Source organism: Phyllostomus discolor, chromosome 13 (genome assembly GCF_004126475.2).
Source record: "Phyllostomus discolor isolate MPI-MPIP mPhyDis1 chromosome 13, mPhyDis1.pri.v3, whole genome shotgun sequence".
Taxonomy (NCBI): Eukaryota; Metazoa; Chordata; class Mammalia; order Chiroptera; family Phyllostomidae; genus Phyllostomus; species Phyllostomus discolor.
The window spans coordinates 389,973-415,277 of NC_040915.2; the positions used below are offsets into that span (position 1 = coordinate 389,973).

A 25,305-nucleotide genomic window follows, 5' to 3' on the forward strand; every position below is an offset into this window, starting at 1 on the left:
TTGTAAGCTGTAGCCACACTCAGCATGGCTGCGTCCTCGCGACCTTCTAAACATGGTAGGGGTGGGGCTTCGGAGCGCCTTGCGTCGAATAACTTAAAGGGGCCACGCTTGCCTCGCGGGGCGGAACTCCAGAGGTGTTGGCACAGAGTGGACCCTGGCAAGCAGCCTCTGGGTGAGTCCAGGTTTGCGTCGCCCCCTTAGGGGCGTTCTTTCGGGGGTCATTAGTGAGTCCTTGGCTTTATCAAGATCTGCATTCTGCCGATATCTGGTACCCTCCCGACTTTCTGATGCCCTCATCCCCTCACCCCCATCCCGGCAGCTTTTTCCTTACTGGTAGCTAGGTGCGCCCTACGGTGGAAGGGGACTAGCCACTCTCATGAAATTTCCAGGGTCCAGTGATTCCTCCAAATTCCCATTAATACTCCAGCAGTCCCAGGCTCCCAGGAAAGTCCCAGTAATATTCCAGCATTCCTCAGCATTTTCCAAGGGGCCCCAGCGCCTTCCCTAGCTCCGCTCTTGTGCTCAAAGACCCTAGGAAGGTGCACACGGCTCCCAGTTTTCCCAGTAATAGTCCTCCACGCCTCAGAATCTCTGTTTCCCAGTGCCCCCAGTCATTCCCGTGTCCCCGGTCACGTCACCCAGCAATGGCGCCAGCACTGTTCCCCCTGTCCCAGTGATACTCCGCGCCGTCAGGGACCCTGTAAATTTACTATTAGGTGACAGCAAACCTCCAGTATCAACCGTGACATCTTGGGAGCCCACCCGACTCCGAGCGTCTCAGCCCCTTGTGTGGGAGCTCCCAGCAGTACTCTGGGGCAGGCTTGACCCGAGTGTCAGTCACCTCCTCAACCCCTGAACTGAAGCCTCGAGTTCGCAGGGAGAACAGGGTGCGGCCTGGGCATCGGTGGGTTAGGGTTCACCCATCCTGTAGGGTAAAGGCCTGCGTGGGGGAACATGTCCCTCTGCAGTCGTGCGCCTGCTGCTGGCAGTGGGTGCCCTGCCGGCAGCTCTTTTGTCCGGGATGGGGCTGGTCGGCCTGGGAAGTCAGTAAAGGGAGTCCGGGGGTCGGGGGAGCCAGGGACCCGCCGCACGCCCCAGCCGGGACCCCGAGGTCAGTATGCCTCACTTCTGTATCCGCTGCTTCCCTCCCGCTGTTCCCCCGCCCAGGTAGCAGAATGCGAAAGGGCAACGCTTGGGGCCGGGGAGGGGCGGGCCCAGAACGACGACTTGCCCGGGATCGACTGGATGGCCTGGGCTCTGCTTATTGATTCCCAGGACTCGGGGCTACTAGACCTGCCGCCCAGCCTGAAACAGCTGATGGAGGCCCCGCTACAAACAGGAATGGTAAAGCACAAAGGTTGTGAGGCGCCACGGGACTACAACTCCCGACGTGCTCAGCGCGTTTCATCGCAGTACCGCGAGAACTGGGCTGCGTCTGTTCGGCGGGGCGGAACTACATTTCCCAGCGTGCACCGCGAAGCCGCCGGGAAGAGTTGCGCGCCCCTCGAGCCCGGGGACTGAGAAACGCTGGTCCACATCTGCAGATGGGGACACACAGGCTAGGGGCGGCAGCGAACGTCTCGAGGGCGGACGAGGAGAGGAATGGGGTTGGGGAGGGCCCGGCGGGACGGGTATGTGATGCGCAGCCAGTGCCGTTCCTCCCACAGGTGCTGGGCGTAATGATCGGGATCGGAGTCGCGGTGTTTGTTACCGCCGTTCTCATCGTCCTGCTCGTGCGGAGGCTTCGAGTGCCGAGTGAGAACCCAGAGGGCCCCTCTGGGGAGGCTTGTTGTGGGAATCTGAAATGCCGGGTCCTGGAGGCAGTGGAGATGGGATTTGCCGGGATCTGCACGCAACGTCCCCATCCCTGGCCGCGTGGAGTCTGCGGAGAGCTCAGTGTCCCTCTCCCCTAATCTCCAGAAACTCCAGCCCCAGATGGCCCGCGGTATCGGTTCCGGAAGAGGGACAAAGTGCTTTTCTATGGCCGGAAGATTATGCGAAAGGTGAATGTAGGACCACCTGGGACTCTGGCTGACAACACAGAAGCCCTTCCCATAACCCAGTTATAACTCTTGGGAAACTCCTCGTTGATTAAGGGTTTGTGTATCTGAATACCCTCTTCCTCAGTGTCTGAACAGGCAGTTGACCCATCCTCGCCCTTCCGTATCCTAGGTGTCACAATCCACTTCCTCCCTGGTGGATGCTTCTGTCTGCACCACTTCCCGGCCACGCATGAAGAAGAAACTGAAGATGCTGAACATTGCCAAGAAGTAAGGCTATGCTGAGGATACTTGGCTTTGGGGGCTATCTCATGGACCTTTATTTAGAGTGGTCAGCCCACACTGAAGGGTGTATCTCGAGGTTCTTTCCACTCCATAGACTGTTTGGGGAGACTCCACGCAGCAGCGAGGCTATCTCAGATCCCCCCCGCTCGCCCGCAGCAGACAGGGGTTTCTGGGGTCTCTGTCCACTAGGGGCTGTCTCAGTGATTCCCTACCAGTGACATTCTTCCCTGAAGTATCTAAGAGCTGTTTGCTCTTCAGTCATTGCCTCTGATGCCTTGTCATACAGTAGGGGTCTCTATCTGGGGTGTCAGTATAGGTTATTTTGTGGGTCTTCTCACGCAAAAGATGTCTCATTGGGGTTATCTCAGGTGTTTCTGTGACCAGCTGGAGGGGCTGTCTCTAGCTTCTGTTCTCTTGGGGTTATTTTAGTAGTCTTGCACGTCAGGAGCTATTTCTCTATGTCATCTATCTTGGAGCTCTTCCCATGCTTAGGAGGCCATGTCAGGGATTTCTGTTTTCTAGGGGTCATCTCAAGTTTTTTATACTAGAAACATAGGAAGGACATTTCTGGGGTACCTGCCATTGGCAAAGGGCTCCCCCAGAGTCTCTGAGGGAGGCTCTTCCAGGGATCTTCCTAGGTTGAGAGCTGGCTCTGGGATTTCCTGACATCATGGGGTCCACTTCATGAGACATTGTGAAAGTCTGTCTCAAGGGTTTTTTTACACTAAGGAGATGTCCCAGGCTGTCCGTGACCAACAGGTGTCCTGTCTCCTGACTTTTGGGACCCGAGGAGGGCTGTCTCTAGTTCTCCATGATCAGACACTCTGTCATGTGTTTCTCCACATCTCAGTGTGTGCACACCCCTGAGGAGCTTGATGTCAGGACCATCGAGGGCTCCCTCAGGAATCTGGGGCCTGGGGAAGGGCTAACCCAAGGACCTCCCTGTTTAGAAGAGGAGCTATACCTGGATTTCTCTATATTGTGGAGCTTAACTCGGCAAGGGCGGGGGGGGGGACTGCTCACACTAGAGGGTCTATCTCAAGTGCCTCTTGGCCACTGCAGTAACTGACCTGCAGGAACAGCTCTCCCAGGTCCATGAATAGCACGGAGGCTGTATACCTGGCTTCTCCACTAGGCGAGGGCCAGCTCAGGAGTGTCTGGGACCATCCCAGGGGCTGCCTCAGGGTTCTCTGACACCTGGGAGAAAGGGCTATCAGGGATCTAGTATAAAGAACAGTGAGGCTATTTCTGAGGTCTCCTTATATCACGGAAGCTACCCCAGGGTCTGCCTACATAAGAAAGGCTACCTCAGGCATCTGGGCTGTGGCTATTGGAAGGATATGGGGCCCATTACAAACAAAAGGTTTTTTCTAAGGTCTGCCCATGTTTTGGAAGCTATGTCAGAGGTATAACTAGAGGGTCTGTTTCAGGGATCTATGGGTTTTATGTAAGAGGTCAGCAAATTTTTTCTGTATAGGGCCAGATAGTAAACACCCTACGCTGTGCAGGCCACACACAACTCTGCTATAACTATTCAGCTCTGCTGTTGTAGTCTGAAAGCAGCGACAGACAACATGTACATGCATGAATAGACCTGTGTGCCAATAAAACTTTATGTACAAAAAAGAAGTGGAGGGCCTGATTTGGCCAGTAGGCCAGATTTGGTGACCCTAGGGAAGGGCTATGTGGGGGTCTGAAGTCTGCCCAAGCCTTCTCCCTGCTCCCACTGTACCTCTCTCCTCCCACCAGGATCTTACGCATCCAGAAAGAGACACCGACACTGCAGCGGAAAGAGCCTCCACCCGCGGTGCTCGAGGCTGACCTAACAGAGGGTGACCTGGCCAACTCCCACCTGCCCTCCGAGGTGCTCTACATGCTCAAGAATGTTCGGTCAGTGTCAGGGTGCAGGCTGGGGGCTGCAGACTTGGGGGCTGGGCTGACCACCTGCATTCCTCCTCCCCTTCCCTACCCAACAGGGTGCTGGGCCACTTCGAGAAGCCACTCTTTCTAGAACTCTGCCGGCACATGATCTTCCAGCGGCTTAGCCAGGGTGACTACGTCTTCCGGCCAGGCCAGCCGGATGCCAGCATCTACGTGGTGCAAGACGGGCTGCTAGAGCTCTGCCTGCCAGGGCCTGTGAGTGGGCAGCCCACAGGGACACTGCAAAGGGGATGGGCACTGGTGCAGGGGCCGCTGGGGACAGGCACCGCTGTTGGTCAGTAGCATTGGTAGTCTTTTGAGGTGTGCAGACAGGAGTCAGGAGCAGATGCTTAAGGGTATCTGAGGTGGTTCCACTTAGTTATGACTAAGAAATGGGTGCTGGTTGGAAGGTTCGGTGGGGTCAGAGGTCAGGATATCTGATCACTGGGTGGGTGAATGGGAGGGACAGTGGTGTGGCCAGGGCTGGAATGCTGGTTGCCAGGGCCTGGGCAGCCCCGGTCCCTACCCCCAACCCATCCCCTGTGTGTTACAGGACGGGAAGGAGTGTGTGGTAAAGGAAGTGGTCCCTGGGGACAGTGTCAACAGTCTTTTGAGCATTCTGGATGTCATCACTGTGAGTGACCAGTTCAGGGGGCAGCAAGGAGGCTGGTGTACAATGCCACACCTGGTGGGCTAGTTGGAGAGGGGGTCCCCAACTTCTACGTACCTGGTGCTGCTGGTGGTCCCTCGAGGTACTGGAATTAGGAAGAGTTGGGGGAGCAATGAGGGGCTCACAGACCCTGACTGTGACTCTCCTCATGCCCCCTGCACCCCCAGGGTCACCAGCACCCCCAGCGCACTGTGTCCGCCCGTGCAGCCCGAGACTCCACCGTGCTGCGGCTGCCAGTAGAAGCATTCTCTGCCGTTTTCACCAAGTACCCTGAGAGCCTGGTGCGGGTGGTGCAGGTCAGTGGGCCTTTCACCTCCCTCCACGGACCCCTGCCCATCACTAGCACCCAGGGGTTGGGACCCAGCAGTGTGTCAAGCCCTGCATATCAGCCCTGACCAGCCAGCGCTCTGGACAGCCCGGCTCCTCCCAGTAGCTGTCTCCCTTGGCTCCCCAGGCTTCTCCCTTCTCACTTCAGGCTTCTCCCTGGCACCTCTCTGGCTCTGCTCTCCTCTTAGTGCTTGCGACCTTGGCCTTGGCTCTGCCCCAGCTTCTCTCCATTCATGGCCCTGTCCCTTGAATGCTTGGTCCCAGCTTTCTCTGGCTCTTAGTACCTCCTCTGCTGACTCACTTGTTCCCTGGCTCTGCCCCTCTTCTGGCCCCCTGCTACCCCTGCCTCTGCAGATCATCATGGTGCGGCTGCAGCGGGTCACCTTCCTGGCCCTCCACAACTACCTGGGTCTCACCAATGAGCTCTTCAGCCACGTGAGTTACTCCGAGGGCCCGGGCGTGGGGGACCTGGAAGCGTGGGCCAGCACATGCCTCCCAGGACTTGCCACAACGGTGCTCTCTGCCCCCAGGAGATCCAGCCCCTGCGCCTCTTCCCTAGCCCTGGCCTCCCCGCCCGAACCAGCCCTGTGCGAGGCTCCAAGCGAGTTGTCAGTGCCGCAGTAACTGAGGAGCCCAGGGAGGCCCCTGGCCGGCCACCTGACCCCACTGGGGCCCCTCTGCCTGGACCTGCAGGTATCTGAGAAGACCCCTGCTGGAGCCCCAGGCACCTCTTGACTAGAGACCCAGGTCTAATTCCTGTTGGCTGCTCAGGGAACCATGGTCTCAGCCCCATGGACCCATTGGAATTACTTTTTTTTTCTTTTTTTAAATTTTATTTATTTTTAGAGGGGAAGGGAGGAAGAGAGGGAGAAAAACATCAGTGTATGGTTGCCTCTTGTGCACTCCCTACTGGGGACCTGGCCCACAACCCAGGCATGTGCCCTGACTGGGAATTGAACCAGCAACCCCTTGCTTTGCAGGCCAGCACCCAATCTAATAAGCCATACCAGCCAGGGCTGGAATTAACTTTTCCTAGTCTCTCATCCCCAGGGACTCTGAGTTGACTGCTTCCCAGGCCCCCTTCAGTTTCCCAGCCCCAATTATAGGAACCTGAACTTGTGTCTCCCTTAGGGGACCCGGTGAAGCCCACATCCCTGGAAACGCCCTCGGCCCCCCTGCTGAGCCGTTGCATCTCAATGCCTGTGGACATCTCAGGTCTGGGGCCTCAGCTTGGAAGGGGAGGCCGTGGAGCATCTGGGTTGGAATGTAGGCTGGCCAGGGTTGGTTTTTCTTATCTGTGAACTAAGAACCCGGGCGGCACTTTCTGCTGACTTTTTCATGGGTGCTCGTTGAGATGTGGCCCCTGGCTGTGGCGAGGATCCCGAGGGAGTGCCACCATCAATCAGTCACGCCTGCACAGCCATGGCGGTGGCACATGGGTGACGGTTGTTCAGGCCATAGTTGTGGTCACTCTTATCTTTATTGCTTATCTTATCCCCTGCCCCCTGCAGGCTTGCAGGGTGGTCCACGCTCAGATTTTGACATGGCATATGAACGTGGCCGGATCTCTGTGTCTCTGCAAGAAGAGGCCTCAGGGGGGCCCCAGGCAGCCCCTGTGCGGGTAAGGCACTGCCCTCTCTGCCCGTTTCCCTGTGGAGGCCCCTGAGGGAAGTTGGGTGGGAGCTGGGAAGTCACCGGCCCTGCCCGTGCAGACCCCCACTCAGGAGCTGCGGGAGCAGCCAGCAGGCGCCTGTGAGTACAGCTACTGTGAAGATGAGTTGGCCACTGGTGGCTGCCCCTTCGGGCCTTATCAAGGTCGCCAAACCAGTAGCATCTTTGAGGCAGCAAAGCGGGAGCTGGCCAAGTTGATGCGGATTGAGGTGGGTGGCCTTGGTGCAGGGGGCGAGGTAGAGGGTAGGGGGAGGCCTGGCTGGACTAGTCTAAATGTCCCTCCCTCCCCAGGACCCCTCCCTCCTGAACAGCCGAGTCTTGCTACATCATGCTAAAGCTGGCACCATCATTGCCCGCCAGGGGGACCAGGTGAGGTTGACCACTGACTTGTTGCTATACAGCTATGACCTGAGACTTCTCTGATTTCTGATCCTTGCTCTTTGACCCTGTATGTGAACGTCTTAGTCTGTGATTTCTAATCCCTTTCCCTCAGATCCTGTGACTGACTCCCCCCCAGCTCATCTACCCGTTATCCTCTGGAGCAACTGACCTTTCACGTCCAACCCCTGCACTTTTTTGCTAGGACTGAAACCCTGAGATCTCTCTTACCTGCCTTGGTCCTCCCTGCAACTTGTTTTCTGCCCTTTGATCCTACAGTACAAAGTTCTGCTCAACTTCTAGTCTGGGCCCCTGCTGGGACGGGCACTCAATAAATGTGTATAAAGTGGAGTCGGGACCTGGAGGCCATGAGCTGGCCATGCCTGGAGGTGTAGGAAACCACCCCACGAAGCCCACTGTTGTCCACGGGACTCGGAGGGCACAAAGGAGCCGGGTTCTGGAGAGAGGGGCTGGATTTGAACCTTGGGCGAGTCATCTAGAAAGTGCTCCGCTTCCTCATCTGCAGAGTAGGAGAATAACAGTAACTGTCCACTAGCTTTAAAGGGGAAGTAGTTCTGAGCTGCCCAAGGTTTGCAAGGGTGTGGAGCAGCAGGTCAGGAGTGACACGGAGGACAATGTGACATAGGGACTGAGACCAAAGCACCGCTTGTAGGGCGGAGCGAGAGGTGCCTGCTGTTAGTTGGCTGGGGTATTGTTCTATCACTTGGTCAGCTGAGTCAGCTGTCACTTCGAGCTGCTTATTGCAGGGGTGACACCTTTCTACAGAGGAAGTAGAGTGACACTTTTGCCAGTTGTTCAAGGTTCTTGGCAGTGAGCTCAGGAAGTGTGGCGGCGGTGTGGCTCTCGGGGGGGCCCCTGAGCCCCGCAGCCCCTCGACACTTCTCTGGGCCGTCCCCAGGTGTCAGGGATGTGACTCTGCTGTGCCTCCCGGAGACTCCCACTGGCAGCTTTCTGCCCAGCAGAGCTCTGTCCCCCAGCTGGCACTGGGCAACGCAAAGACGCTTTTTTTTATTGACCTGGGAGGGCGTTCTAGGCACCTAATGGTCAGCGGCCAGGTGCCAGAACACACGGGACAGCATTCACCAGGGACAGGGTCAGTGATGCCAAGGCCGAAGAGCCCTGCTCTCCACATGCATCTTCTGAGCTCTGTTTTGTGAAACACCCATATCACGAGCGATCCGTGGCCATGTAAGGTTAGGAAACGCTGGCTGCTTCATCTCCCCGTGGTAGTCTCCAGTGCACAGTCACAGCTCCGAAAAGTCCTGCTGTGAAGTGCTTGCTGCCCAACCTGATGGCAAATGGCAGCCTCACGTTAGTTAACTCCCACCCACGTCCCAGACACAGCCTAGGAATTCCGTCTTAAAAGTTTCCAGCATGTATATGCCCTGCAGTGTTTTAGCATGACCAGGTCTTTGTGAGGTGCCAGGCAGCTCCCTGTGGCAGGTGAGGAGGAAACCGTTCCACGTCTGGGCACTTGCAACTCCTTATTTATAAAAGAGTGGGAAAGGGAGGTATCTGGCTAGGTAGCCTAACCGGAGAGCAGAGGGGCCCCTGCTTGTACTGATTATTTGCTAGGTCCCAGGTCCTGCTGGACAGATGTCGCAGGCTCTGTGCTCCCTGCTGTAGAGGCAGGAAAACCAGGTCACTGCCCTTGTGGGGCCCACAGTGCTGATGGACATGACAGTCAAACGGTGTAAAATCTCAGGTACTTAGTACATAGACAAAAGCAGCTGTTCTCAGCTGTACAAAGTCCGCCTCAGGCAGGGCAGCATCTCTGAGGAAGTGACTGGCAGCTAAGTGGAACTGGTGGGGAGCAATTAATTAGGTGTAAGGGGAGGAAAGAGCATTCTGGGCAGACAGAACAGCTTGTGCCAGTATCTGGTGGTGAGAAGAAATATGTGGCTCTCCAGGAAATAAGGAAGTCAACAGGCATGGAGTATAACAAGGGAACGGAGAACAAAGGGGACTTGTAATGTTTTGGTGATAGTTTTATTGAAGTGTCATCACATACTATGCAACCCGCCCATTTAAAGAGGACCATTCAGTGATTTTTAGCATGTTCATGGAGTTGCGTAACTATCACCGCTGTCAGTTTTAGAACATTTTTACCACCTTGGAAAGAAACCCCACACACTGTAGCTATCATTTTTCCTACTTCCTAACTCCACCCCACCTGAAGCCCTAAACAGCAACTAATCTTCTGTTTCTATAGATTTGCCTGTTCTGGACCTTCCTATAAAAGGAACCACACTGTGTGGCCTTTTGTGTTTCCCTGAGTGTCAGGTCTTCGGGATCCACCTGCCTTGTGGTGTGTCCATACTTCACTGCTTCTTGTGGCCAAGTCACAGCCCACTGTGTGGGTATTCAGCATTTCAATCATCTGTTCATCTGCTGGCGTGCTTTTGGGTTATTTCTACCTTTTGGCTGATACACACAGTGCTGTTGTGAATGTTCATGCACACATTTCTGGGTTAACATGTTTTCATTTCTGGTGGGTAGATGTCCCGGAGTCAAATTGCTGGGTCATATGGCAACTCTACTTTTAACTCTGAGTAGTTTTCCACAGTGGCTGCACCATTTTACATTCCCACCAGCAGTGTACGAGGGCTATGATTTCTCCACATTCTAACATTTTTTTACCCTAGCCTTCCTAGTGCATGTGAAGTGGCGTCTCATGGTTTCGACTGGCATTTCCCTAATGATTTGGGATTTGGAAAAGTCTAGTGAGATCCTTTGCCCATGTTTAAATTGTGTTATTTGTCTTCAAGCATTCAGTTATAAGATTTGTGTATATATTCTGGATTCAAGACCCTCAGCAGAAGCCCTGGTTGGCATAGCTTAGTGGATTGAGCATGGGCTATGAACCAAAGTGTCACAGGTTTGATTCCCAGTCAGGGTACATGCCTGGGTTGCAGACCATGACCCCAGCAACTGCACATTGATGTTTCTCTCCCTCTCTCTCTCTCTCTCTCTCTCTCTCTCTCTCTCTCTCTCCCTCCCCGCCCTTCCCTCTCTAAAAATAAATAAATAAAATCTTTTTAAAAACTCTATATTAAAAAAAAAGACCCTTAGCAGACAATATTATTTGCAAATATTGTCTCCCATACTGGGGATTATCATTTCACTTTTAATTTAGATATAAAGTCCAGTCCATCTATTTTTTATTTTATTGCTTGTGCTTTTGGTGTAATATCCAAGAATCCATTGCCAAATTCAGGGTCATGAAGATGGAATCCTATACATTCGTTGAAGAATTTTATAGTTTTAGCTCTTACGTTCATTATCTTTGATCCATTTTGACATGGTATAAAATGAGGGCCCAACTTGATTCTTCCATGTTCAGTCACCTAGATGAGCACAGGGTTTAAGTTCGGTCACACCCCTACATAGCCAGTCCTTGCAGCCTCTTGGTGGCTGTGTCGAAAAGAATTCCTGAGCCTTAATTTGGACCCAAGAGTTTGGTGACCCAATAGCAACGTCTGCTCTGGGTGCTGAATTATATGGAGCTGTACAGGCTGCTTGGCTGAGCTATGGAAATCCTTCACTCCCTCCTCCCAGGCCACCTGTGGAGTGAACTGACCTGAGCTGGGGGTGGAAGGCTGGCCCTGTGCCCACCTCTTGGTCCCTCCCCACACAGGACGTGAGCCTGCACTTCGTGCTCTGGGGCTGCCTGCACGTATACCAGCGCATGATCGACAAGGCTGAGGACGTGTGCCTGTTCGTGGCACAGCCTGGGGAGCTGGTGGGGCAGCTGGCTGTGCTCACTGGGGAGCCTCTCATCTTCACACTGCGAGCCCAGCGAGACTGCACCTTCCTGCGGATCTCCAAGTGTGACTTCTATGAGTAAGACTGGACCCTATGTTAGGGTGGGACTGTCGCCTAGAGGGCGACTGTCCTGGCCCGGCTCCATTCTGCTGTGGGAGATGCCATCCCTCTGACGGTTTATACCTTAACAGGGCAGTTTTGGGCCCTTCCAGTCCCACCTCCAGGGCATCAGCCAGCCCTGTTCACTTCCTAAAGGCAGTTCCAGGACATGCCGGGCCCACGCACCCCCATCCTTCATCCACAGGATCATGCGGGCACAACCCAGTGTGGTGCTGAGTGCTGCTCACACGGTGGCTGCGAGGATGTCTCCCTTTGTGCGCCAGATGGACTTTGCCATCGACTGGACAGCGGTGGAGGCCGGACGTGCGCTGTACAGGTGCAGCCCCGCCCCAGCCTCGCTGCTCAGGCCCTGCCTATGACCCTGCTGGACCCTATATGACCCGCCCCCACCCCAGGCAGGGTGACCGCTCTGACTGCACCTACATCGTGCTCAATGGGCGGCTGCGCAGCGTCATCCAGCGCGGCAGCGGCAAGAAGGAGCTGGTGGGCGAGTACGGCCGTGGGGATCTCATTGGCGTGGTAAGCGCGGATGCACCCACTGACCTCTGATCTCTCCCAGTCCAGTTTTCTGCCCCGCCCCTAACACACTTCATCCCTGAGTAATCTGACCGGGTGGCAAACAAGGCCCTGGACCTGTGGCCTCGCCCAGTCCACTTTTCTGTGCTCCTTTGAGGAGTGGAGGAACCTCCTCACGGTGGTGACTCTTTTCTGACTCAGTGCTCAGACCTCTTTCCATCAGAAGAGGGGACCCTTCCCCGGGTGGACCCCTGTATTTTCTCGCCCTCCCCGGAGCCCTAATGGGTATCCAGGCTTGGTTCTTTCAACCCCCATCTCGGGGGATACTGAATAAAGCAGAACCGCTTCTCGCTGCTCCGACAGTCAGCCTCCCCCTTACCTATCCGGAGCCTCCTGGCCCAAGCAGCTCTGGTCATACACGCGGTCCCCCAGGTGGAAGCGCTGACACGGCAGCCACGCGCCACCACGGTTCACGCGGTGCGCGACACAGAGCTGGCCAAACTCCCCGAGGGCACCCTGGGCCACATCAAACGACGATATCCTCAGGTGCGTCTCCTCGGGTATGTGGGCTGGGCTTTTGGGGTGGGGGCGAGGCCATAAGGTGTGGAGGCAGGATTCTTGGCAGTGGAGCCCAGGTAATGGGAGGGGAAGGTGAGGGTCTCACTGCCCGTCCAATCTCACTGGATTCCGGACCTCCAATGCCAGGTCGTGACCCGCCTCATTCACTTGCTGAGCCAGAAAATTCTGGGGAATTTGCAGCAGCTGCAAGGACCCTTCCCAGGTGAGACCCGACAGGTCCCCGGGAATGCTGGGGGTTGTAGTCCGAGGTGTAGGACGCTGGGAGAGGGAGCCCTGGGCCCAGGGCATGATGGGAAACGTAGTCCCGCGCGGGCGGTTTGGAGGGAGGAGGAGGGTTCCAGCTCCCGGGCATGCTGTGGGATGGAGTTCGGCCCTGCCGTGGGCACGCGGGAAAGGGACTGGTAGACTCAGGGAGTATTTGTTTGTGGCATCTGAAAGATCAGTCGTGTTGAGGGGCCGGAGTCCTGAGGGATGGAGACCGTGTCCTAGACCAGAGTGTTCTGGGAAATGGAGTTCGTAAGTGGTGTTTGGGCTCCAGGGTAACTTGAGAAGTGGCCTTTGAAGTTACCCGCACACTGGGAGGTGTGGCGTCCAGGGAAATGGAGTCGGGTTTGAGGTGTGTAGAAATGTGGGCCTGAGATTGGCGACCTCTGTGCACCCCTTTTCCCAGGGGTTTCTGTCCCATCAGCCTAGACTCCTGGCTCCCCAGGGCAGTGGAAAGCAGTGGCGGAGATCTACTTCACAGTCAGGATCTGTCCCAGCTTACTCCCCCCTCCCCCTCACCGGGGCTGAACCGCGCATACAAATACCTGCATATCGCCTCCCGGCTGCTCAGGCTGCCCTCGCCTGCCCTCGGCCGGGTCCTTGAGCAGCCATAGGGGCTGAGACGTTGTGATCTTGGGTTTCTGAGAGCCACTCCGTTGATGCTCTACAGGAAAGGAATTCCCCAGTGAGCACCTAGAATGTGCCAGACACTTTCCCAGGCACTGGGGTAAAAGAGTGCACAGGCAGACAAGGCCTTGGGGTGGGGGGTTACAGCACCCCCCCCCCCCCCCCCGGGGCAAATCACCAGATAAGTATTGTGAAGAAGACAAAACAGAGCCTTCATCAAAGGTAGCTGGTAATTAGGGGGTGGTGAGCCCAGACAAATGCTGTGGGGCCGGATACTGAAGAGAACTCAGAAGGCTCTGCACACAGGGTTTGGTGGTTTTGAAACACTTCAGGGAGGAATGTGAGTGATGGGGGGAGCTAGGCTGGGGCCCGTCACGTGGGGGCTGGGAGCGTGGAAAGGCCTGTGAGCTGACACGCACTGTTTCGGGAAGCACCTGGAGGCTGTGAGCCCCTCATGCGAGCTGAGGAAGTTAATGGGAGCCTGGGGTGTTAGCTGGGAAGCTGGGAGGCCATAGATGGTCAACGGTATATTTGTTTCTGCTTAATTATGTGTTCAAATTCCTTCAGTGGACAGAGGCACCCAGGCCAGAACAAGGTGGGGCACTGATAGGTCAGCGCAGGCCCACTGGGGAATCAGGGTGGTTGTAGGGTTGTTTACTAGATGCCATCAAGCACGTTAGGGCCAAAAGTGAAGGTCAGATGGCCCAGTCTTGTTAGGAGAGGAGAAAATGCGAAGCTGTAGGTCCAGAACTGAGGCCGTGACCTTTACTGTGATCTCCACTGTGGTCTCACTAAGTCTCAGCGAAGAGACAGGGGTTAGGGATTTCTGAGGAGGAGGAGGAGGAGGGTCTCCCTCTCAGAACACAGGACTGTACAGCAGATTTCATCCTTTGGCATCTCAACAGGCTCGGGACTAGGTGTCCCCCCTCACTCAGAACTCACCAACCCAGCCAGCAACCTGGCCACGGTGGCGGTCCTGCCTGTGTGTGCCGAGGTGCCCATGGTGGCCTTCACGCTAGAGCTGCAGCACGCTTTGCAAGCCATCGGTCAGTCGGTAGAAGGGGTGTGGGTGAGGGCTGACCACTGGCCTCTGCAGGGTACATGGGTGGGCATTGGCCAGTGAGTGGGGAGGCCTGGCAGTTTCATAGGGGGTGGGGCAGGATTATTCTCTTCTGGGAGAGATCCCCAGCTCTGTGGACCTGGGCTCCTAACTCCCCTTCCTCACCCATCCTCAGGCCCCACACTCCTCCTCAACAGTGACATCATCCGGGCACGCCTGGGTGCCTCTGCACTGGACAGGTGTGTGTTGGGGTGCAGAGGGGTGGGGTTGCAAGGGGTGAGCTTGAAGCATAGGATTCTTTCAGATCCAGTTCCAGGTCTAGGCTGTGAGCTGAGGGGCATGCTCCCCACCTCTCCAGGCGGTGGGATGCATCTGCCCCAGGGGGACCTGTGTCGAGGGAGCCTGGGTGTGTGTCTAAGTCCCCTCCCCCCAGTAGTGGAGCAGTGATGCTCTCTGAGTGCATAAGACTGGAGATCAGTCCCAGGGTGACTCTCTCCTATCCCCCTTCAACTGCAGCATCCAGGAGTTTCGGCTCTCAGGGTGGCTGGCCCAGCAGGAGGACACACACCGCATCGTGCTCTACCAGACAGACTCATCCCTGACGCCCTGGACCCTGCGCTGCCTGCGCCAGGCCGACTGCATTCTCATGGTGGGCCTGGGCGACCAGGAGCCCACGCTTGGCCAGGTCTGAAGACTGCACAGTGACCACACTCCTGGGACCCATCTCCCCCTCCAGTGCCTGCACTAGGCCATGTGCACCCTCAGCATGGGGCCAGGCAAAACCCAGGGACCCAAGCTCTGCCACGGCTTTGGGCAAGGAGGAAACCACTGGCGATTGGTGACACCCCTCCCTCTCCCCTGCAGCTGGAGCAGATGCTGGAGAATACGGCAGTGCGTGCCCTCAAGCAGCTTGTCCTGCTGCACCGTGAAGAGGGCCCAGGCCCCACGCGTACAGTGGAGTGGCTCAACATGCGCAGCTGGTGCTCGGGACACCTGCACCTGCGATGTCCCCGCCGCCTCTTCTCACGCCGTAGCCCTGCCAAGCTGGTAAGGGCAGGATCCAAAGAAAAGGCCCCCTTGCCCCACCTTCTTGGGGCTTGGTTACTGGAGGGGCGTGGCTTAGGGACCTGCAGGCTCCGGCCTGCAGATCCAGATGCTACCTCCTACACCCCCATCTTCATGGGTCTCTGCTTCCCATCCCAGCATGAACTGTATGAGAAGGTGTTCTCCAGGCGCGCAGACCGGCACAGTGATTTCTCCCGCCTGGCGCGGGTCCTCACTGGCAACACTATCGCCCTGGTACTGGGTGGAGGCGGGGCCAGGTGAGAGGGTGTGGCCAGCACTCGAAGGGGCGGGGCCTGGTGCCTGTGGGGTGGAGCTTACACCCTGGATGAGATTTTCATAGGGAGGTGGAGGACAACTGGTTCTTGGCCAGCAGGGGAGATGGGAGAAGGGTCTCCATTGGGCATGCACCTAGGATTCCCAGTGGGTCACCGGTCTCCTACTCCTCGCAGGGGCTGCTCACACATTGGGGTGCTGAAAGCATTAGAGGAGGCGGGGGTGCCTGTCGACCTAGTGGGCGGCACTTCTATTGGCTCCTTCATTGGGGCCCTTTACGCGGAAGAGCGAAGCGCCAGCCGTACTAAACAGCGGGCCCGGGAGTGGGCCAAGGTGTGTATTGGGGACCTCCTCACCCCGGGAGCACCTGAAAACATGACCCCATGGGTGCTTCTGGGTTCCTTCTGCCCTTTTTCTGATTTAATTTGTGGACCCTTATAGAGGTAAGGTGACCCCTTGTCACCTCGTGGCTAGCAATCCTAGTCCCATTTCCTAGCTTGAGCAGTCAGTCTTCTTAGTGACTGCTTGTTAGGACCCCGAGTAGTTCCTGTTTCAGCCCAGCTCACCCCTTGCCTCAGAGCATGACCTCGGTGCTGGAGCCTGTGCTGGACCTCACGTACCCGGTCACGTCCATGTTCACGGGGTCGGCCTTCAACCGCAGCATCCACCGAGTCTTCCAGGACAAGCAGATTGAGGTGTGCCTTCCCCCAGCCCACTCTGTCCCTGCCCTTCCCCACAGGTGTCCCCCTCCTCCCTGACATTGGTCCCTGTCCCCATAGGACCTGTGGTTGCCATACTTCAACGTGACTACGGACATCACTGCCTCAGCCATGCGTGTTCACAAAGATGGTGGGTGTCCTGGCCACCCCCACCAACCCACTGGGGCTGCCCGGGGAGGGGAGGCAGGTGGGCAGCCAAACATCGGGAACACTGTTAACACGAGTGACCGTCCGTCCCGACCTGATTGCCGAGCACTAACCATCACCTACTAATGCCCCAGAGGTCCCAGGTATGTCTGTCCTTAGGGGTAGGGCCCGGGAGGCTAGTTGGGGGCCTCATCCCCTCACGCCATCCCTGCAGGCTGCGTGTGGCGCTACGTCCGGGCCAGCGCCTCCTACTGCCCCTACCTGCCCCCGCTGTGCGACCCCAAGGACGGGCACCTGCTGGTGGACGGGTGCTACGTCAACAACCTGCCAGGTCAGCAAGCCCGCCAGGCTGGCCGGGCCTCGGAGCGTGTCTGAGCGTGTCCGTGCGTGTCTGTGTCTGTGTGTCCCACTGGGCAGGCTCCCTGTGGCGGTACGTGCGCGCCAGCATGACGCTCTCGGGCTACCTGCCCCCGCTGTGCGACCCCAAGGACGGGCACCTGCTCATGGACGGCGGCTACACCAACAACCTGCCAGGCAAGTGGCTGCCCGCTCATGCGTGTGCACGCATGCGCACGCGCACAGGGAGTGAGGGGCCCTGCACAGGCACACAGCAGTCAAACGCCCCTGAGGACACGTGTGAAAGCAGACCCGTGCAGAGATGAGGGCACACGCAGATGCGTGCATGATCCATGGGTGGGGTGTGCAGCTGGGGAATACACTCCCATGGAAGACGCAGGTGGATGTCACAGACTGCACCCAGCGTAGAGCGTGGGGACAGAGCAGGGCACCTGCATGCGTGCACAGCAGCAGCACAGGTGCTCAGACGGCAGCTAGGGCACTCATGTGGCCACAGGGTTAGGTGGACGTGCATAGGTACAAACACATGGGTGAAATCGGGCGCATGTCCTCACGTGCCCATCTACCCACACTCACCCTGCAGTGCTTCCTGACATGTGCATACATGTGTACACAGATTGTGGGGCACTTCCAACAGCACGTTCAACTTCCTTTCACACTCTCTGACTTATGTGCAGATGGAAGGTGGGCCAGTGTGCGACTTAAAGTTGTGCACTCCCAGAAGTGTGTGTGCACACACACATAAGTAGACACATTCGCTGGCTGCACACACACGTGCAGCCCGTAGGTCAGGGGTTGGCAGACTCTGCCCTGCAGGCCAAAGCCAGCCCTGAGCTGACTTTGTAAATAAAGTTTTATTGATATGCAGTCACACCCAGTCATTTACTCACTGTCTGTGGCTGCTGTTGTGCCATAGTGGTACAGCTGAGTAGTGTGACAGAAACCGTGTGGCCTGCAAAGCTAAAATTATTTGTTCTCTGGCCCTTTCCGGAAAAAATTTGCCAACCCCTGTATAGCTGCACGGTGCGCATGTCCACAGTGACACAGCCACACACCTGCGTGTGTGTGCAGACCCAGGGGGCGGGCATGTTTGGATGCACGAGGAAACAGGTGTTGATCTAGGGACATGAGGACTGAAGTGACTCAGCTGTGTCCAGGGCTGTGCACAAAGATGTGGGCACCCCTGGGGTGTCTGTATCCACAGGCACACATGGACAGGAAACGCACACAGATCACAGACACACATAGGTGCCCACAGACACGGGCATGTGCTCCCAAATGGACAGACGAGCACCTGAGGGACACATGCAAAGCCCAACAGAGACTCGGTGTTTTCCTGGGCTGGGCCTGGTTGTGGAACCCTGTCCCCATCCTCCCAGGTTCCCCCCGACCCACTCGGTGACCCTCGGTGGGTCACACGGACCCATGGGCACCCCACCCTCCCACTGGGCATCCCTCCCCCCACTCTGCCCTGTCTTCCTGCCTTTTGTCCCTGCTTTTGGCTCTCTGTCCCTTGTCACAGCCCCCGAGTCCCTCTTTCTACTTTTCTCCCTCCTCCCACATCTCTGACCCTCAATCTCTGCCCGCAGATCCTTGCTAATGGTGTCCCCCATGTTTCTCTCCCTGTGGCTCTGTCTGCTATCCTCTGTGACTTCTGTGTTTCTCGGTTTCCTTACTCCCCAGCCTCCCTGTATCTCTCCTGTCTCCGAGTGTCCTTGTGACTCTTCGTCTCTATGCATCACTCTCCTTCCACACATCTTTCCCCAACTCCTTTGTCCCTTTGCTTCCGTATCTTCTGTCCCTGTGGCCTCAGCTCCTCCCCCAAAAGCCCCAACATCTGCCCCACCTCCTCCGCATCACTGGCATCAGTTTCCATGTCATTTGCATGCTGGCATGTTGTCTGTATGGGTGGTTTTGCGTAACCATTTGCATGATGGTGTTTGTGGACTGGGTTGAACTTTCCTGCTCCGGGCCCTGGTGGGTAGCTGCCCGCTGACCCGCTGGCCCCACAGCGGACATCGCCCGCAGCATGGGTGCCAAGACGGTCATTGCCATTGATGTGGGGAGCCAGGACGAGACAGACCTCAGCACCTATGGAGACAGCTTGTCTGGCTGGTGGCTGCTGTGGAAGCGGCTAAACCCCTGGGCCGACAAGATCAAGGTTCCAGACATGGCCGAGATCCAGTCGCGCCTGGCCTATGTGTCTTGCGTACGGCAGCTAGAAGTTGTCAAGTCCAGCTCCTACTGCGAGTACCTGCGTCCCCCCATTGACTGCTTCAAGACCATGGACTTTGGGAAGTTTGACCAGATCTATGTGAGTGGGTGGGAGTGGCCTTGTGTCAGTGTGGGAGGCTGGCAGAGCTTTACTAGTGAAAGCGCAAAGCAACATGAGGGGAAGGGTCCTAGGGCTCCATTCCCAAATGGGCTCTGTGGGGAGTAAAGCAGTCATCGATTAGTGATGCCTGCATTGAGTGTAGCAAAGGACTGTGATGCTCAAGTGCTCAGTATGAACTAAGCTGCTTATGTGCCAGCTTCACTGCCTGAAGCACTGTGTAGAGATTTCTGCTTTTGTGGGGATGAGGACAGTAATCAACTAGTAATGTCTGCCCTGAGTCAGTGAGGGACGGAATGGAGCAGGGTGGGCATCGTGTGCCACTGACCATGAAAACTGTGACCCGTGCCACCTGAAATTGACCACCAGCTGCTGCCCAGAGCCCTGTGTAAGGAGCGTCTGGTGCTCTTACAGGGCTAACTGGGAAAGCATGCCCTGATGGATCAGTGATGTCTGTCATGGGCATGGGGGTGGCGACATCCACAGGTGCACTGCATGTCTGGAGAACTTGGAATGAGGTTGCCCACCGCCATCTTGGGTTGTTGGGTGCTTGGCACACGGCATGGGACAAGTAGGAAAGAATGCAGGGTGACTGGTAATGCCTGGCAGGTGCACAGAATGGGGGGCGTGGGGGTGTGTGCCACATACAGCTGTCTGTGCAATAGGGTTAGTGTTAAATGCGAGCTCCCCCAAAGCTTTAGGCTTTTGAGGGGCCAGGGAAGGGGCAGGCAACGTGGGAATGAGCAGAGAGGACAAGGCAGAGAACAGGTGGGGGAGTTGCAGCATGGATAACCTTGGCCCTCTCGCTTCCTGCAGGATGTGGGCTACCAGTACGGGAAGGCCGTGTTTGGGGGCTGGAGCCGGGGCGACGTCATTGAGAAGATGCTCACGGACCGGCGGTCCGCAGACCTCATCGAGAGCCGCCGCGCTGATGTAAGCGGTGACCGCCCTGCCCCACTGGGTCTCTCCTAGGCCTCGGTCACCCCAGATCTTCCTGGGTTTTGCTGACCCTCCCTATACCACCCACAGGTCCTGGCCTTCCCCAGCTCTGGCTTCACGGACTTGGCAGAGATTGTGTCCCGGATCGAGCCCCCCACCAGCTATGTTTCTGATGGCTGTGCGGATGGTGAGGACTCCCCCAGGGCAGGCAGCCTGTGGTCGGTGGGGTGGGGCTGGAGATGCCAGAGCAGCCGGTGCCCACTCACCTTCACACCGCTGCCCGGCTTCCAGGGGAGGAGTCGGACTGCCTGACAGAGTATGAGGAGGATGCGGGTCCAGACTGCTCCCGGGACGAAGGGGGCTCGCCCGAGGGTGCCAGCCCCAGCACAGCCTCGGAGATGGTGAGAGGGACACCTGGGCCTCCGCAAAGTGGGGTAACACAGCGGATGCATGCTGAGGGGTACGAACCGGGGTCCCGTTCGTGTGACGTGTGTGTGGCACCCCTGTTCCTGCAGGAGGAGGAAAAGTCAATTCTCAGGCACCGGCGCTGTCTGCCACAGGACCCTCCTGGCTCGACTGCAGAGGCCTGAGGACCTGCAGGGGGGCCCCCAGAGCTGGGCTCCCCTCTGCTTGCTGCTATGCCTGAGACCTCCCGGGCCCACACACTGGATTGTGCACTGATGACCCTCGGAAGCCCCTCCCAATAAACCTCCCCCTCTGGAGGTGGGCCCATGTCATCTGTAAATGTTTCCTACATGTAAATGCAGAGGCAGCTCGCCCCACCTTCTGTGCTCAGGATGGCTGGGGCAGGACCTTCTCCCAGTGACCCCTGTACCCCACCTCAGACTGAGCCCCTCGGACTGTGAGGGCCCTCCCAGAGCTTGCCTGTAGTCCTACTGTGTGCTGGTTTTGGACCACAGAGCCTCCTGATACCACATGCAGTCCCTGGGGATCCCAGAGGCCCCTAGGTGCCATCACAGCACCACCCAGGTTCCCTTCTAAGCTCCACAGCCCCAGGTCCTGGGCTGGCTCTCTGGTGTGCAGTCACTCCCGAGTTTTCTGTGTGTTCCTACAGTGTACACTGCTGAGCCTGGATCCTGAAAGACCGTGTGCACACACATACACACGCATGCAGGCACAGGGCGCAACAGCTTGACTCTCTGAGGCCCCTAGACATTGCCCCTCCTGTGTGCTCAGCCGAGGCCACACAGTGAGCCGTCCCTGCCGTGCGCCGTGGCTCACTGTGCTGGCGTTCTGGGGAAGAGCGTGAGATTGTGGGGTCAGCCTGCCTGGTGTGAAAGCCCTGCCTGGCCTCCACCGGTGGCCCTGGGCTCCCTACCTGAGCTCTCAGGGCCTCAGCCACCTCACCTGTGAGGTGGGGAGGCCACTAGTACTGGCCTTGTCAGGTGCTTCTGTTACCCGACTCTGCTCCCAGAAAGGGGTGGAGCAGAGGGGCAAGGCTGGAGGCCAGGGACCAGAGAGTGAGGACGAGGCCTCACTAAGGGCAGCAGGCATGGAGACAGTGAAGGGACAGTGCCCAAGAAACATTTACAATAAAGTCTGGCAGCCCTGGCTAGGGAGCTCAGTTGGTTAGAGCATTGTCCCAATACTCGAGGCTGCGGATTCAGTCCCCGGTCAGGACACATGAGAATCAACCAGTGGTGCACAAAGAGGTGGAGTAACAAATCGATGTTTCTCTCTCCCTCCCTGCCCGCTTTTCTAAAAAAAAAGTCAGCAGAACATAGAGATGGGCGGGCTGGGCTGAGGATGCCAAGGAGGGTGAGGGGAGCTTAGCATAGGTGTCGGCATCTTTATGGGGTAAGGGGGCAGGAACAGGGAAGATGCTGGGCTGCATTTAGAACTCCATGAGTTTGAGGAGCTGAAGAGACCTCCAGGGGAGGTGGTGGGGGTGCGGGACCTTTGAGGATAGGAACTTGAGAGAGAGTTCTGGGAACAAGCCTGGAGGTGTTGAGACAATGGCGGAGATTGATGCTGTGTAGATGGATGAGGTCCCGGGAGAATGTGACAGGTAAGAATGGCCCTGGGGGTCAGGTGTGTCCTACTATGTGTGGCTGCTAACTCTACATGCTCCTCTGAACTCCCCTTCTGGCCATGAAAACACCCAGCAATTTAAACGTGCCAGGGTGAGTTGGGCTTCCTAACTTTGGTGACTCCAAGTTTGGGCCTGCTACTCCTCAGGGAGGCTTGGGCTGAGCTGGAAAGGGGCAGGAGCGTCCCCATTCCCCAGGTGGGTTTGTTTGCTGGGGCTGCCCTAACCAAGTGCCACAGGCTGGGACCTCACTGCTCTGGAGGCTGGAGTCCAAGGCTGAGGTGCCTGCAGGGTTGGTTCCTTCTTGGCTCTTGGATGGCCGTCGTCTCCCCATGTCCTCCGGGCTCCTCCCGCTCTGCTGCCCACGCCCTAACCTCTCATAATGGGTGTTGACCTCACTCTCACTGGGGCCACCTCAGCCTCGAAGTGGCCTGCAGAGGGCCATGTCACTGTAACTGCTCCTTAACTAGAGGCAAGGAACTTGGCGCTGCTGCTGGGTAGAAACAAGGTGAGGGCGAGATTTGGCCAAGGGCCTTGGGTCTGCTGCCTGTGTCTCACGAGACCGCCTGTCACGCTGAGTCAGGGAGGGCACACTGTAACAGGCTAATTTTCCGTAAAGTCCTCATGTGAGGGTAGTTTTTTTTTTTTTTTTTAAGATTTTATTTATTTATTTTTAGGGAGGGAAGGGGGGAGAGAGAGAAGAAACATCAATGTGCGGTTGCTGGGGGTTATGGCCTGCAACCCAGGAATGTACCCTAGCTGGGAATCGAACCTGGGACACTTTGGTTCCCAGCCTGTGCTCAATCCACTGAGCTACGCCAGCCAGGGCTTTGAGGGTAGTTTTTAAAAATTGATTTGAGAGAGCAAAACTTCACCATGAGAGAGAAACATTGATCTGCTGCCTCCTGTGTGCACTCCAACTGGGGGTTAAATTCACCATCTAGGCATGTGCCCTGATCCGGGATTGAACCTGCAGGCTTTTAGTGCACAGGATGGTGCTCCAGCCCATGGAGCCACCCAGCCAGGGTACAGGTTCATTTTTTCACTCAGCTGCCTCCTTAAACACCATCTGCAAAGATAGCATGTGCTCATGCTGCGGTCCGCATGTGATTTAGCATGTGATGTGGGGGCGCGGGACACAGTTCAGCCCGTGAACCGGGGAAAGGGTCGCTAGTGTGAGGCCACACAGAGCACTGGCCTGGAGTTACACCACCTGATGTGAATTCCCATTTCTTCCAAATTTTGCGAGCAAAAGACCTGGCTTCTCTGAGGTTTGGCTCCTGAGTGAGTTTCTTGGTGTTGTAAATAACAGATCACACTTACACTCTTTCAGTTCTGGAGGGCAGAATGGTGAACTAGGACTCCTCCCTCTGGGGAATCTGATCTCGGGAAGTCAGCACCATGGGCAGCAAGGACACTGGGTGGGGTGCTGCTGAAGCCCCCCTTGCTGCCTGCCCAAGACCCCAACAGCCCCGCCCCCTCCAGGTTTTTTTTTTTTAAAGATTTTATTTATTTATTTTTAGAGAGGGAAGGGAGGGAGAAAGAGAGAGAAACACCAATGTGCGGTTACTGGGAGCTGTGGCCTGAAACCCAGGCATGTGCCCTGACTGGGAATCAAACCTGTGATGCTTTGGTTTGCAGCCCATGCTCAATCCACTGTGCTACACCAGCCAGGGCTCCCCTCCAGGTTTTGAGCGGATGGAAGTTCAGCCCCCACTTACTTGTCAGCATCTCTGCCCATCCCCACTCATGCCGCTCCAACTGCACCAACATCCTTTCCATTCCCGAACATCATAGGTTCACGCCTCGAAGGCCTTTGCTCTTTGCTCTGAGGAGCAAAATAAGTCTGTTCTCAAATATGGCATCTTCAGACTCTGAGACTGCTGATGTGTCCCCCTGTCCCTCTCTTTCCTTGCCTGTAAGTCACAGTCACTCTCCACCATCATTTTATGTGTTCATCTCTCTACCCGACATGCTCCAACGTGGGTTTCCCCATGGGAGAAATCTTCACAGAGGAGCCCTTGGCTCTCAGGTGCTTGATGAATGTTTGTTGAATGGGATGAAGCCCTGAAGATAAAGCAAGGATGCCTGAGATGTCTCCCACTCTCAAGGAACTTTGAAATCCTGCATTGAAACCATGCAATGTTCCCTTTCCTTCAGGCCCCGTATAAACACCACCAGTAGCGACAACAATAGTGATTAATTTATGGCAAGACGCCACATGGTGGGCATATCTATTCTCTCTTTGGTTCCTCACAGTAGCTCTGGAGAACACGGTACAATCCCCTGGAGGAGCAAACTGAGGCTCAGAGATGTGTCTGAGTCGCACAGCTGAGTGATGGGGTCAGGAGTCGTGTTAAGCTTACACCCCACCCTGTGCTGTTTCCCCAGGAAGTGGGTCTGTTGAGGTTCCCACCGTAGGCTGCAGTCCTGGGAGCGGCACTTGGTCCTCAGGAAACAAGTCCTCCGTGGGCCTGGGAGTCCCTAGAACCTACTGCTAAGGTGTCCCAAGTCTTTCCAACTTAGGCTATTGTCAACCACCCTTACCTTCTCACTCATCCTGGATGGATGGGACCCCTGGCACCTTGGGATTTGTTGGGATGGAGTCTGTTAGAGCCTGAATTGTGCCCCTCCATTTATATGTTGAAGTCTTAACCCCAGCACTCACAATGAGACTATATGGAGACAGGGTCTTTACAGAGATAATGACGTTAAAATGGGTCTTTAGGGTGGGTCCTAATCCACTATAGCTGGTGTTCTGATACACAGAAGGAATTTAGATACACACACACACACACACACACACAGAGGGAAGACAATGTGAAGACACAGGGAGAACATCGTCCATAAATGAAGGAAGGTCTGGACCACCAGCTACTAGGAGGGGGGCTTGGAGCAGTCTCCCCCAGCCTCAGGAGAAACCAACCCTGATAACTGCCTGACTTCAAACTTCAGCCTCCAGGACTGCGAGACCACGCATTTCTGCTGTTCAAGCCCCTAGTCTGTGGTCCTTTGTTATGGCAGCCCCAGGGGACCGATGGAGGGCCCTTGGCTGGAGCCAGGTGCCTCCATCCTGCTTTCAGCAGTGGCTGCACCAGTTTACCTTCCCCCGCGACAGTGCATGAGGGCTCCCTTTCCCCACGTCCTGTGAGGGAAGCGTTCTCGCGGAGAGTGGCGGTGGTTGTACAGCTCTGTGAATACACGACGGCCCATCGAGTCC

General features: G+C 56.5%; 1 protein-coding gene across 10 annotated transcripts; it reads left to right on the top strand.

The window, feature by feature from the left end:
- The first annotated feature begins 55 nt into the window (after positions 1 to 55).
- PNPLA6 (patatin like phospholipase domain containing 6) lies at positions 56 to 20,760 on the top strand. 10 transcript variants are annotated; one of them, XM_036014411.1, is made up of 34 exons: positions 56 to 172; positions 1,276 to 1,344; positions 1,668 to 1,755; positions 1,921 to 2,003; positions 2,173 to 2,270; positions 4,035 to 4,175; positions 4,262 to 4,421; positions 4,759 to 4,839; positions 5,043 to 5,171; positions 5,557 to 5,637; positions 5,733 to 5,895; positions 6,334 to 6,417; positions 6,714 to 6,823; positions 6,915 to 7,082; positions 7,165 to 7,242; positions 10,910 to 11,115; positions 11,342 to 11,473; positions 11,553 to 11,676; positions 12,106 to 12,219; positions 12,379 to 12,454; positions 14,046 to 14,189; positions 14,379 to 14,442; positions 14,720 to 14,888; positions 15,068 to 15,250; positions 15,407 to 15,525; positions 15,718 to 15,874; positions 16,120 to 16,236; positions 16,321 to 16,390; positions 16,825 to 16,941; positions 18,777 to 19,078; positions 19,913 to 20,029; positions 20,126 to 20,222; positions 20,327 to 20,436; positions 20,551 to 20,757. In XM_036014411.1, the coding sequence occupies exons 2-34, from the start codon at positions 1,318 to 1,320 to the stop codon at positions 20,623 to 20,625; spliced, it is 3,984 nt and encodes a 1,327-aa protein (XP_035870304.1). In that variant the 5' UTR covers positions 56 to 172; positions 1,276 to 1,317; the 3' UTR covers positions 20,626 to 20,757. The 10 variants fall into 10 exon arrangements, with proteins under 10 accessions (XP_035870304.1, XP_028383324.1, XP_028383326.1 ...); XM_028527523.2 differs by having other exon boundaries at positions 14,049 to 14,189; XM_028527525.2 differs by having other exon boundaries at positions 1,276 to 1,755; positions 14,049 to 14,189.
- Positions 20,761 to 25,305: the final 4,545 nt, after the last annotated feature.